This window comes from Capricornis sumatraensis, chromosome 2 (assembly GCF_032405125.1).
Source record: "Capricornis sumatraensis isolate serow.1 chromosome 2, serow.2, whole genome shotgun sequence".
NCBI lineage: Eukaryota > Metazoa > Chordata > Mammalia > Artiodactyla > Bovidae > Capricornis > Capricornis sumatraensis.
The window spans coordinates 84,887,660-84,901,734 of record NC_091070.1 but is presented as its reverse complement, the minus strand read 5'-3'; the positions used below and the strand labels follow the sequence as shown (position 1 = coordinate 84,901,734).

Sequence of the window (14,075 nt, the reverse complement as noted above, 5' to 3'; positions counted from 1 at the left end):
CTGCGGCCCAGTTCACTGGGGCCCTGTCATCCCAGAACCTAAAGAGACGTAAGCCTGGGTCAGCCAATGCCCTAGATAGAAGGAAGAGACTTAAAGACATCAAGAAGCAGCTGTGGGGAAGCACTGCTCCCACCCTGAAGCTAATTCAACCACATGGGAAGCCCGAGACCCCAGCTGTAGGAAGACAGAGGTCCTGGGGCCACCGTGAGGCCTCCTGAGCCCTTGAACACCCCAAACCCACACACCTGTCTCCTTTGTCTTCCAGCACCATGAATGCCGAGGAGGATGCCAAGTGGCTTCAGTGGGTGACACACCAGTTTAAGACCATTGCAGGAGAAGATGGGGAAATCAACCTGCAAGACTTCAAAAAAGCCCTGAAGGTGAAAGAGGCAAGTGTCTGCTCCAGAAGTGGGTGCCCTGTGCTCATATTTTGTAAAGGAGGAGCAAGCTGGTTTGCAGGACACAGTACCTCACAAGGAAGGAAAAGTTGCTTCTCAGATTCCTTTGGGTTTGAGGCTCTACTCCTTAGCAGGGCCAGAGGACATTTCTGTCTCTGTTACCAAGGCCCTTCCATCCATGGTGGTAGCCATGGCCTCCTGGGATCTTCCAAACAACACATGAAGTTGGAAATCAGTAGCCTGTCAAATCTTAAGAAATATTATTGACCTTACATTTACCGCCAGCCTCATGGGCAGAGGTGATGCCAAGACTTAAGTTTCCTGCCAAAAAAACAAAATTTTCCACGGCTTGTATCCATTAAAGTCCTGTTGGCACTGCCACACCATCCCTAGTCCTCTCTCTTGGTGTCCTCTGCCCATCCCCATAACATTTGAATGCCCCTGTTTGGATAGGAGGGTCCCTCACTTGCTGGTACCAGGGGCACTGCTTTGAACTCTAAACACTGTCTCCTTTCATAGTCAATATGGGGAAGGGAAAAAAGGCCTTCTGCCTAATAGGGGCTGTAAGATATCTTAAGATGAAGGCCATTCAGGATGGTAGAATGATATCGGGAGAGTGATAAAGGCATTACTAAAGGGACCCAGGTGAAAAAGAGTGAAGCCAAGGCAGGGTTGACTGCCCACAGTAGACCTCATGCTTGTGAATTAGATCAGACACTAAAGCCCTCAGGCTCCTCTCCCTGCCTCAAGGAGTGGATCTCGGCCTGGCATATCTGACACTGACCCCGCCTGTCTTCTTAATTTCTGTGTTTACAGTGCCTAACACAAAGCCTGCCAAGCAAGGGCTTGTGCAGATATGATTCTTGAATGAATGAATGGTTGAATGATGAGTGGAGTGAGTATACCAGCAACTGAGAACAAGTGCTATTAAAAACAACTCTACATTAAGAACATTTAACTGTAGGCTATAGGCAGCCCAAATGAGGCAAAGACACAGGTATTCAAGTGGCACCTTCTTTATAAATCCTTCCTGGCTTCACTGTCACCGGGGTCACCTTAAGGGGAAAAAGACAGGACCTGGGAGGAGCCTGCAGGGGGACACTCAATCTGACCTTTTCCCCATGTTGAGTAAGGGGCCACCAGAGGTCTGGACTGCAAGGCTGATGAGAGCAGTGGGTTGTGGAGACAGACAGCCTTTGCAAATTACCAGGCCCGAGAGCCAGAAGGGGGCCCAGGACCCAGATACAAGCCTATCCTTGCTACAGGGATCTGAACAGTTCTCCTACCAGAGCCCAAAGTTGTTCTCAGCCGACAGGATGGGCCATGGACACTGTCCCCTAGTGTGGCTTCATTGGGCAGATCGCAGGCTATTTTCAGTCACTTGAGTCCTCCCTGAATCCCGCCACCCCATGGAGTGTACGTACACACACACACACACACACACACACACAAACACACACACGCACACACAGAGTGAATGAATTCAAAGCCCAGGCTCCATGGCCACATTTGTACCCATCTCCCGTCCTCCTCTGGCCACAGTCTTTCTTTGCTGAGAGATTCTTCGTCCTGTTTGACTCGGATGGAAGTGGCACCATCACACTTCAGGAGCTGCAGAAGGCACTGACCCTGCTCATCCACGGCAGCCCCATGGACAAACTCAAATTCCTCTTCCAGGTGTATGACGTCGATGGTAAGCATCCTTTGTGGGATGGGAGGAGGACTCAGAGGGAGGGACAAAGGGAGCTGGCCCATCTCAGTGACTACCCAGCACTGGGCTAATGTCTCCAGGGGACGCCGACAGCTTCCTCTCCCTCTCTCTGTGGGTTCCCTGCCCAGTTTCTGGTCCTCATCCCCCTTTTGTTGGGGGAGAGGGTGGGACACTGGCAGGCAGACAAATACCCTTGATTCAACTCATGAGAAGCCAGAACTTTCCTTTGTTATTTTCCATGTTTGAAAAAAGAAATTGGTTTGTTGCTTTTTAATAATAGTAATAGCCCACTATGAACATTTTAGGCAATATAGAATGGTTTTAAAAAGAAAGCAAAAATCATCCATTGCATTTTTCTATACTGCCTTATAACTGATCGCATATACACATTCATCACACGTTTTTTAAAAACAAAATGGGATTATAATACTATATACACTGCCTTTCTTCACTCAACAATATAAACAATTGTTCATATAAGACTGTATTGCTTTACAATGTCATTTTTATAGTAAAATAGTCATAATATTAAATTTATCACTTTAATCATTTCTAAGTGTATAGTTCAGAAGCATTACATAAATTCACATTGTTGTGCAACCATCGCCACCATCCATCTGCAGAACTTGTTAATTTTTCCAGACCGACACTGTACCAACTAAACAATAACGCCTTACTGCCCCCTTCTCCAAGAATTTGACTATTCTAGCTACCTTATCGAAGGCAATGGCACCCCACTCCAGAACTCTTGCCTGGGAAATCTCATGGATGGAGGAGCCTGGTAGTTTACAGTTCATGAGGTGGCTAAGAGTTGGACACGACTGAGCAACTTCACTTTCACTTTTCACTTTCATGCATTGGAGAAGGAAATGGCAACCCACTCCAGTGTTCTTGCCTGGAGACTCCCAGGGATGGGGGAGCCTGGTGGGGTACCATCCATGGGGTCACACGGAGTCGACACAATTGACGCAACTTAGCAGCAGCAGCAGCCACCTTAAATAAGAGAAATTGTATAATAGCTGTCCTTTTGCAACTGGCTTATTTAACTTAGCATAATGTTCCCAAGGTTCACCCATGTTGTACCGTGTGACAGGCCTTCATTATTTTTTTAAGACTGAATATGACCTGTTGTATGTATATACTACATTTTGTTTATCCATTCATTTGTCAATGGACACTTGGGTTGCTTCTACCTTTTGGCTATTGTGAACAATGCTGCTATAAATATGGGAGCACAAATATCTCTTCAAGACCCTGCTTTCGGTTCTTTTGGGCATGTACCCAAAAATGGAATCACTGGATCACAGGACAATTCTTTTCGTTTTTTTGAGGAACTACCTGATTGTTTTCCACAGTGGTTGCACCATTTTACATTCACACCAGCAATGCATAAAGGTTCCAATTTCTCCAATACTTACACTTTTCTTTTTTCTGTTTTTCTTTTTTTGATAACAGCTATCTAACAGGTGTGAAGGGGAAACTCAATGGAGTTATAGCAGCATTTGTAGTGACTGTGTTATATGCTACTGTGTGACTTTGACCCACTGATTCCATGAAGCACAGCCTAGTAGTTAAGATCTCTGACTCTGAGACCAAGTTACCCAGGTTCAAATCTCAGCTCTACCAGTTGTTGACCCTAGACAAAGTGCTTAACTTTTCCATGCTTTAATTTCCCCATGTATCACATGAAAATAATGATCATCATAATAGTACGTACTTGTGAGGTTGATAGGATTAAATTAGTTGTGTAAACTCAGAACAATGCCTAGCTCAGAACACACCTTTACAAGGGTCAGTTGTTGCTTATTTACTCAAACACCATTTCCAAAATGGAGACTTCCATTGTTCTCCGTCCTCATTTTGGCATCATAAATGACACTGTAATAATTATCTTGGTTCTTACATCATTGGCAACTTTGTGGCTTAGAGAGTCTCTGAAAGCGCAGAATCATCAAAGGAAGGGCGTCTGAGTGGGAAAAAGGCACCCAGTGAGACTGGGGTGGTTGGTGAAGCCAGACTGGGCAGGCCCCAGAGGTCATGGTTTGGATCTCAGTACAGTGAGTAAATGGGGAGCCACTGATGAGCACTGAGAGGAGTCACAGGGCTGGATTTGCATCCGGGAAAACTCAACGCAGCTGCTGTTGTGCTCCTGGGCACGGCCCTCTGGCCTATGGGGTTTCTCTAGCTCCTGTATGATTTTGGCTATGAAAAAAGGCCTGTTATCACTTTGGAAGGACTTTGGGAGTCCAAATCAAGGAACTGTTGCTTTTAAAAGAGACATACAGACATCCATAGCCTTTTTGGATCAGATAGGGAAGGCTTCAACCCATCCTGTGCAATAGTTGGTCTTGGGATTGGGGGGCTCCCTCTTTCCAGGTTTTAAGAACCTGGTCCCTGGATTTATTTGTGAAGGAACGGCTCCTTCCTTTGCATTTTTAGTGGGAGCTTGCAGTGCCTTTTGGGCATAGTCATGGATCGCCTTCTGAATGTGTCCAAGATTAATAATATCTGGACACACCTTGGTTCACACCCTCATCCCTTAGAATTCGTCAGTAGTAAGAAAAGGCCTCCATAGGTCATTTCAAACGGGCTAAATCTCAGACTCCTCTTGGGGGCTACATGGACCCTGAGGAGTGCGATAGGAAACAAGTTGGTCCAGGGTTCACGAGTTTCTTGGCAGAGCTTTACTAAGGTTTTCTTTAAAGTATGGTCCATGATGGCTCTTGGATTGGGCTCTTGCCTGAGCTGAAGGACAGGAGGTGTGACTGAAGAGTGGTGTGTTAGACTCTGCATTGTACTGTGATTACAGGCTTTGACTTTGGCCCAAGTATTGATCACAGTACCAAAAAGACTTTCATTTATGTGTAGCTGCTTTCTTCCAAATACTGCATTGTTTGTTGTTGTTGTTCGGTCACCCAGTTGTGTCTAACTCTTTGTGACCCCATGGACTGCAACATGCCAGGCCTCCCTGTCCCTCATCGTCTCCTGAAGTTTGCTAAGTTCATGTCCATCGCATTGGAGCTGCCATCCAGCCAGCTCATGCTCTGACCCCCTCTTCTCCTCAATCTTTCCCAGCATCAGGGACTTTACCAATGAGTTGGCTATTTGCATCAGATGACCAAAATACCAGAGCTTCAGTTTCAGCATCAGTCCTTTCTGCTTTATAATTATCTATTATCCTTGAACCAATATTGAAAGGGAGGAATGCTGCTGCTACTGCTGCTAAGTCGCTTCAGTCGTGTCCAATTCCGTGAGACCCCATAGACGGCAGCCCACCAGGCTCTGCCGTCCCTGGGATTCTCCAGGCAAGAACACTGGAGTGGGTTGCCATTTCCTTCTCCAATGCATGAAAGTGAAAAGTGAAAGTGAAGTCGCTTAGTCGTGTCCGACTCTCAGCGACCCCATGGACTGCAGCCTACCAGGTTCCTCTGTCCATGGGATTTTCCAGGCAAGCCCCACTTTAGAGATGAACAAAGTCACAAGACTCTAAAGGACTTATAGCCCACCATCACACAGTAAGGGGCAGAAGCATATTGCTACCTCATGTGTGTCTATATCCAAAACAAGTCAAGAAATTTCTAATCAAGTGTCCTACTACTTATGAAGAATGAAAATATACACAGAAAAAAAAATGCCTCAGATCCCATCTCAGTTGATACAGTTGTTTCTCAAGTTAATCCCAGGATCCCTGTGGATACCCAAACCCATGGATGTTCAAGTCCTTTATATAAAATGTAGACATACAGTTGACTCTTGATAACCTGTGGGTTCATGCATCCACAGATTCAACCAACTGTGATCAAATTTGCAGATGAGGAACCTGTCTATACTGAGAGGCAACTGTACTTTTGGCTTCCTTTTCACATCACTCTTAGCCACTCATGTTTACATAAGGTCATAACGCTGGACTTGAGGGACCAGCTGTGGCCTCTCAGGACAACATGGAGGGATGAGCAGAATCTGCTACACATTGGGGAACAAAGGGAAACCTCTTCACCACCACCTCATATACAATCTGCCTCTGAATAACTGGGGCTCTGGGCACATAGCTCCTTATAGATTAAGTAAGCAAGTGTATCTTCTGGGCAGATGGTCTTGGAAGTTGAGTGGTACTTAGAGAGGAGGCTGCAGATTCTAGAGGAAGGCATGCACTGAGGCCAAAGATTCTCCATGCTTGGGAAGGTGTTTGCCTCTGTTGAGCCCAGAAGTAGGGAGTCATGGAAGGTTTGTGAGCTGGAGGTGCCATGTGTCCTTTGATTGCCTGGTCTTTACTCCTCAAGACATCAGGTTGGCAAAAACCTGAACGAACAGGAAGTTAACCCCACAATGTGGGGTTGTGCAAGGCAGGGGGGAGTTTGCAAGTACCGAGTGAGGCGGGAGGCGGGTGGGTGCAGGTCCCCACTAGGCTTCACTTCACCTGAAACAGGCAGCGGCTCCATCGACCCTGACGAGCTGCGCACCGTGCTGCAGTCCTGCCTGTACGAGAGCGCCATCTCGCTGCCCAAGGAGAAGCTAGACCAGCTGACGCTGGCGCTCTTTGAGTCGGCCGACAAGGACTGCAGCGGCACCATCACCTTCGAGGAGCTCCGAGACGAGTTGCAGCGCTTCCCCGAGGTCATGGAGAACCTGACCATCAGGTACCGCCCTGTCTGGTGCAGGGACACAGCCCGTGCCGGGATTAGACGCCAGGTGCGAAGTGTGGCCTGAGCACAAGGATGATCCCTCGGCCTGGCCCTGCCCCGCCCTGGTCGGCGCCACCCAGCCCCGCCCCTCGGGTTCCCTCCCTGGCCCAGTTTAGCTCCTCTGCCCGCTTTCTCTTGGGGCCAAAGGTCTGTCCTGCCCTCTGCAGGGCAGCTGTTGTCATGCGTGCATTTTCTACAGGGTTCCTTAAGAATCAACTCAATATTAAGCACCAACTATGTGCTGGGCATTTTTACAAGTGTATCATTGCAAGCATGGAAAAGGAAATTGAGGTTACACAAAGAATGAAGTAACAAAAAGACATTAAAGTTATTTCACCTGAAGTAACACGCCTGCTGCTGCTGCTAAGTCACTTCAGTCGTGTCCAACTCTGTGCGACCCCATAGACGGCAGCCCACCAGGCTCCGCCGTCCCTGGGATTCTCCAGGCAAGAACACTGGAGTGGGTTGCCATTTCCTTCTCCAATGCATGAAAGTGAACAGGGATAGTGAAGTTGCTCAGTCGTGTCCGACTCTTAGCAACCCCATGGACTGCAACCCACCAGGCTCCTCCATCCATAGGATTTTCCAGGCAAGAGTACTGGAGTGGGGTGCCATTGCCTTCTCCGAGTAACCCGCCTAGGAGCACACAAATAATTAGCAAAGACAGTTATTTATTCAACTTGTTCGAGCAGCTACTCTGTACCAAGCCTAGTTCTCAGTAATGGCAGAGCTCTGCTGGGGCTGCATTCCAGGCTGAGACAGGTAATTTATACCAATAAACAAGTACATAACCTAGACAAGTACAAATTTGATAGGCGCTGTGGAGAAAATAATATAAAAAGGGTGTAACAACAGACCTAAGTTAGTCTGACTCCAAGTTCTGAATAGTGCCACTTTTGTACTTCATTCTTTCTGTGTATTAAGTTCAAAAATTTCTCAGATTCTTCCATCCGTTATGATTGTCTCCCCACTCGAGATAGTAAAAAAAAAAAAAAAGTGGTGGGTGTGGTATCAGACAGACAGGAGATTGATCCCAGTTCTACCTCGCTGTGTGACTGTAAGCAAGTCACTTGACCTCCCTTTCCTGATGTAAAAGCAAGCCGGCCTGTTTGCCCCGAGGCTCCCAAGAGTTAGTGGCTGCAGAGGGAGCGCGTCTCCAGGTTCCCGCTCCGGTGGTCCCCGCCGCCCCGCGTCCCTCTGAGTGGAGTCCTCTCTTACAGTGCTGCTCACTGGCTAACGCCTCCAGCTCCCCAGCGACACCGGCGCCAGCCTCGCCCGCTGACCTCTGCCTACTGGCACAACCACCGCAGCCACGCGCTCTGCCTGGCCGTCTTTGTGGGCCTCCACGTGCTGCTGTTTGCCCTGGCAGCTCATGCCTACCGGGCCTTTGGAGCCAGCGTCATGGTGGCCAAGGGCTGCGGCCAGTGCCTCAACTTTGACTGCAGCTTCATCGCGGTAGGGCTCTGTGGGCACAACACAGGCAAGCAGGCAGGGGGACTGATGTAGGCTCCTCTCAGACTAAATGACCCACGCATGGACACCTGCATTGGCAGCGCAGGATGGCACCTTAGAAATCCACTGGGCCAACACTCAGTGGTGGGGACTAAGGCTCAGGGAGGGGCAGTGAGTGATCTGTTGTCACACAGCAGGTAAATAATACAGCTGGCATTTTTGTGTGCTTGCTATGTAGCAGTCACAGTGCTAAGCACTTTCCGTAGGGTTATTGACTCTCACAATACCCCTATGGTAGACGCAGAGGAGGTCAGGCTAACTCCTGTGCAGGACTCCAGCCAGAAAGAGAATACTTCAAGAGGCCTTGAATGCCAGAACGTGATCCTCTGGACCAGAGCCTGAGGTCTCCAAGTGTATTTGATAACACACTTCTACAACTGGAATGAAATAAAACACAACAAAAATAAGCAAAAAACAAAAACCCCTTCCAATTACCCAATATATGCTCACTTATAATTGTATGCATGCCCTGTTATTGTTAGCCAATAGGTTTAGGCACAATATAAGGCAAGGTTCATCTTTAATGATCAGAGATGTACATCTCTAGTTCAAATACTCCTTTTGACACTATCATCTCCTTACTAGAGTGAGTTTTATTTTTAACCTCATAACTGGCTATAAAGAATTCACACCAGGAGTGAGACACACATGACTCATTTTTGTGGTCACTTGCTCTTCCCTTATTAACACTATTTTCAATCTGCATTTTCTCTGTGGGGGATCTTTTTAAGCTACTTGTCCTTTCTGAGGGGTAGTTAGCTTACTTAAATTAAAAGCAGTTAATGTAATCCGCAAATTCACACAATAGGACAGGCATAAATTAAAGCAAATGAGTAAGGGAGAGGGCCCTCGCCATAAGCCCCTTGAAAAGTGCCGTCTCCCCTCAGGACATCTCAAGAACTACATGGGACATGGTGCCTGTCTGACCTATGACTAAATGAGGACTCCATGTCTACACAGAGCCTAAGTATTAGTAAAAGCTTATGTGCTTCCCACGTGTTGAGATAAAAGGAATACAGACATTCCTAAGATTTTCTTCTTCCCTGCCCAGTTCTGGAGGTCCTACTTTGGGACCCCAGCTATGAATCTAGGGCAGCAATTGAAGACTTGAGGGCAGGGGAGGTGGTAATGTCCCCTAGCCCCGCCCGCCTCCAGCCCCGCCCACCCGTAAGCACAGCAGTCTCAGGGGGAGGCAGGGACACACTGCTGCGAAGGGGAGGGCCTCAGGTTAGAGAGCGAGACAGATGGGCTCTCTACCGCTTTGCTCGGCCAGGTGCTGATGCTCAGGCGCTGCCTCACGTGGCTGCGGGCCACGTGGCTGGCTCAGGTCCTGCCGCTGGACCGCAACATCCAGTTCCACCAGCTTATGGGCTACGTGGTGGTTGGGCTCTCCCTCGTGCACACTGTGGCCCACGTGGTGAACTTCGGTGAGTAGCCTGGGGCTGGGGTTGGGCAGGGATCTGGGCTTTCCACAAACCACTAATTTATCCCGCCCATGTGTCCCGGTGGGCAGAGAAGGGTGTCCTGGCTAAGCTGGATGGGGAGAAGTGGGAACCCCAGCAGGAAGGTGCAGTGGGCCGAGCTTGTCTTGTGCTCGTCCCCAGCGCTCCAGGCTCAGTCTGAGGCCAGCCCCTTCCGGTTTTGGGAACTCCTGCTCACCACGAGGCCTGGCATCGGCTGGGTCCACGGCTCGGCGTCCCCGACTGGCGTGGCTCTGCTCCTGCTGCTGCTCCTCATGTTCGCCTGCTCCAGCTCCTGTGTCCGCAGGAGTGGCCACTTTGAGGTGCCCCAGCCTTTCCCCTTTGCTTGGCCTATCTTGGGCTCCCACCTTCCTTTCTTCCTTTTTTTTTAAAAAATTAATTTTTATTGGAGTATAGTTGGTTTCTGTTGTTCAGCAAAGTGAGTCACCCACCTTCATTTCATGCTGTGCCCCCTCCAACTTATAGAGCCCAGGAAGTTCCAGGTGGTTTGCATACTGTGGACATGTGACTTGGGTTCTGCCACTGAACTGTGATGTATGTCTGGCGAGTGAAAATGTTCTGCTCTAGAAGATTCTACCTTTTATTTCTGGCTTATCCTCTTGCTCTAATTGGATTAAGCTAGGCTCAAGATGGCACAGAGAGGGCAAGAAACAAGCTCTTGAGAGTTCTAATCCCCACCCCACTCCTTATTGGTCATTCCACTGCCCTCATCTGTAAAGCGGAGCTGTGATTCTCTACCTTTGGAGTTATTTTAGAAATTAAATGAGATAATACAGGTGAAGTCAATAACTATACACACCTGGCACGTGGGTGCTCTACAGGTGTTAGGTCTAGCCTTGCTTCCCTCTCTCTAGCCTCCTGGAGATATAAAAGGTCCCAAAGGATCTAGTTTGGAGAGTGTGTCCCCTGGACTGATTTGGTCATAGCAGAAATAGACATACATATATATATACACACAGTCACCTACTCTGAGCCAGCAATGATCCATTGAAGTCATAATCAGCATCCTCACTTGACCCACGAGGAATCTGACTCATAGAAGTAACTTACCAGGCCGAGGCCACACAGCTAGTAGCAGAGCAGGTCTTAAAACTCAGGGCTTTGCTCTTTCTTCTCTACTGCCAGAACATCAGTGCTCTCTTTCCTTCCTTCCCCGTGAGAAAGGGTCAGTGGGTCGGGACACTGGTGTTGACGAGCCCATCAGAGGGGACAGTCCACCCTGCCCATAACAGACCCAGGCAGATGTTCCAGGTGTTTGTCACTAGTGCCAAGAATCTTCACTTACAGACTCTCTGAGCCAGGCCCTCAGAACAAAGAGGCAACAAAACTTCCCATCCCCAATCTTCTACACAAGCCTGTTCCCAGGAGAGGGTGTGTATGGCCAAGGCTCTGGGCACAGTCCTGGCTTTGAAGGTGACCGTGAACCTTGGCTCTGTCCCACCCCCATGCCTTGACACCTTTTCTCCCCCATCCCCCACAGGTGTTCTACTGGACCCACCTGTCCTACCTCCCCATGTGGCTCCTGCTCATCCTGCATGGGCCCAACTTCTGGAAGTGGCTGCTGGTCCCTGGCACGTTGTTCTTCCTGGAGAAAACCATCAGCCTGGCAGCGTCCCGCATGGCAGCCCTGCACATCGTGGAAGTCAATCTCCTCCCTTCCAAGGTACAAAGAGGGCCTGAGGTCAGCCAAGAGGTGTCCCAGGTGGTGGGGTGCAGCGGCTGGGTGCTCTGTTAGACCTCCACCCCCAGGAAATAGGGAGCACAGTGGAGGAGACAAGCAAGTGCAAGACGTGGTCCAGCCCTGCAAGAGTGACACTTCTGGAAGGGGAATGACAGGTAGGCAGGGCACTACTAAAGGCCAGGTGTGCGTAGAACACCTTCTGTAAGTATATATTACAAGTCTGCAAGGGGCAGGCCCTGCGCTTGGTGACAGAGATGCAGAGAAAACAGAGGCACTCTTCTACTCTCCACAGACACACAGGGTAACAGGAGAGTCAGCCCTTTCATCAGTGCAAGGCTGTGTTGGCAAGAGAAGAAAATCTCAGGGGGCATTAAACTCTTTGAGAGATCAGAGAAGCTTCAGAATGAGAGGGGAGCTGTCATATCAGGGTTTTGAGAGATGAATAGAAGTTTGTTGGATAGACAAGACAGGGAAGGGTATTGCTGGGAGAAAGAACAGCATGGGCAAAGGCAGAGAGTAATGAAAGGGCATACTGTACTGAAGGGACTATAAGTAATTTGGAGCCAAGGTGCCAGGGAGAAGCTGGAGGGGTGGGCAGGGCCTAATGGTGAGTGGCCTCACTCTGCAGACCATGGGAACCTTGAGCAGGGTGGGAAAAGGATGGCAGAGTTGAGCTGGTGTATACTCCAGCTGGATTTCTTCAGTTGCTCTGTGGAAGATGGCTTAGAGGGGACCACTGGGGAGGCTGTTGCAACATATGCTCATGAGAGAGCTCATGAGAGCCTTGACCTTGACCAGGGTGGGGAGGGGCATATCACAGAAAGACTAGAGAGGTAGCTGGCTGCATTTGGGGTGGGGGGGTAGGGGGAGGAGTCTAGGCTGTCTTGCAGGTGTCTGAGTAATTGGGGGCATTTTTGGAGAAAGGACAGGCAGTTTTGGAGGGCTTGACTCTGGACAACTTGAAAGTGAGGACACGGAAGCTGGGTAAGAAACTGAGGTTTGTGTCTAGGCCCTGGCATCAAACAGGGTGGTTAGCTTCAGATCCCACAGTTTCTTAGCTGGTGCTCTTGAGCAAGTCATTTAACCTCTCTAACTCAGCCTCTCCTCTGTAGAGTGGAGAAAGTTTCGTCTCAGGGAGCTGTTGTAAGGACTAGAGATAGCACTTGCAGTTGCCCTTAGGACAACTAGAGGTAGCACTTAGAGCGCTCCACACAGCTCTGGCGCCTGTAAGTGCTCAGTAAACCAAAGTCACTCTCCAGGAGGCTGTTGTATCCTGGGAGAAATGCCTGTTCCTGGTTGGAATGCCAGCCAAATGCCACAGCAGTTCCAGAAAAGGGGCTGGAGCAGTCAGGGGGCTTCGCAGAGGAGGGGGGACACTCGGAAGCAGTATTTACACCAGAAGAAGTGGGATCACACCATGAGCCCCGCTTCAGACACAGCCTGCCTCCCCTTCTCTGGTGGCCACCTACCACCCACGTGCAGTAGGGTGAGTGCCACTCAGGGACACAGAAGGTCTCATGCCAGGCTGGCCTGGGTGATGGTGGAAGAAGATGGCCCAGCCTGTGGTTCTGGGGCCCCTGGCAGCTCTGGGTCTGCACGGATGACCCTGGTCTCTTTCTCTCCCCAGGTCACTCATCTCCTCATCAAGAGGCCCCCTCTTTTCCACTACAGACCTGGTGACTACTTGTATCTGAACATCCCCAGCATCGCACGCTATGAGTGGCACCCCTTCACCATCAGCAGTGCTCCTGAGCAAAAAGGTAGGCCTGCACCAACTCCACCAGTCCCTTGGGGGGTATTACTGCGTCCTTGCCATGTGCCAAGCAAGGCTGTGAACCAGGAACACAGAGGCAAACAAGATCTGAGACACAAATTCGGCCTCCCAGATCTCCCTCTGGAACACGGGGGCAGATGTGCAGATGCTGACTAAATGGGGTGATTGGGGCTCTACTGGCTTCTGTGAGGGTCACCGGGGAGGGTCTGATCTGGTCGGGGAAGTGGGCAGGGTGGCATTTCAGCTGAACCTTGAAGGGTTTGTAGGAGTTTACTAGGTAGGGAAGGGAATCGGGGTGGAGGCCAAAGGGGAAGCATGAAACCTGCAAACGTAGAAGGATCTGATGTCATTTGGGCTGAGGGTCAGGTGGAGTAGGGAGGAAGGAAGCAGAGGTGAGGGGGAGGAAGAGAAGGTCAGAGAGAGGACCAAAGAAGCCGGCAAAATTGGTAAGAGGAGTGTGGGGTCAGGAAGGTCTTCGAATGCAGAGTGAAAAGTGGAATGGTGCAGGAGTTGGGAGCCTGCAAGGGTCTTAAGCAAAGGAGTAGTGGCTCAGATGAAGGGGCACCAGGGCATTTCCAGAGGGCTGTGACAGGAAGCCAGGCTTCCCCACTCCATGTGGGCATGAGATCTGGGGAGCCCCAAGGCAACAGAATCCGTCCCATCCTTCTCCCCCATCCCTGACCACTTCCATCCTCTGGGTGCCCAGCACCCACAGAACTACTCGGCCGACCTTTCTTTGCCCAGCTGTCCTCTGACCCCCACCCATGCATGTGCCTGCGTGCCCGCCTTCTGGTCCTGGGCTGTTGGTGGGGCCACAACCTGGACCTCTGATCTCC

The 14,075-nt window shown here is 49.8% G+C and overlaps 1 protein-coding gene across 1 annotated transcript in view; it reads left to right on the top strand.

Annotated features, from left to right (window-relative positions):
* The first annotated feature begins 269 nt into the window (after positions 1-269).
* The window catches only part of NOX5 (NADPH oxidase 5), a 31,282-nt gene continuing 17,476 nt past the window's right edge, over positions 270-14,075 (top strand). Inside the window, 9 exon segments of the mRNA XM_068966267.1 lie at positions 270-389; positions 1,941-2,147; positions 2,149-2,180; positions 6,519-6,746; positions 8,012-8,246; positions 9,577-9,730; positions 9,908-10,086; positions 11,265-11,447; positions 13,093-13,225. Of these exon segments, the coding sequence (XP_068822368.1) occupies positions 270-389; positions 1,941-2,147; positions 2,149-2,180; positions 6,519-6,746; positions 8,012-8,246; positions 9,577-9,730; positions 9,908-10,086; positions 11,265-11,447; positions 13,093-13,225 (1,471 nt within the window).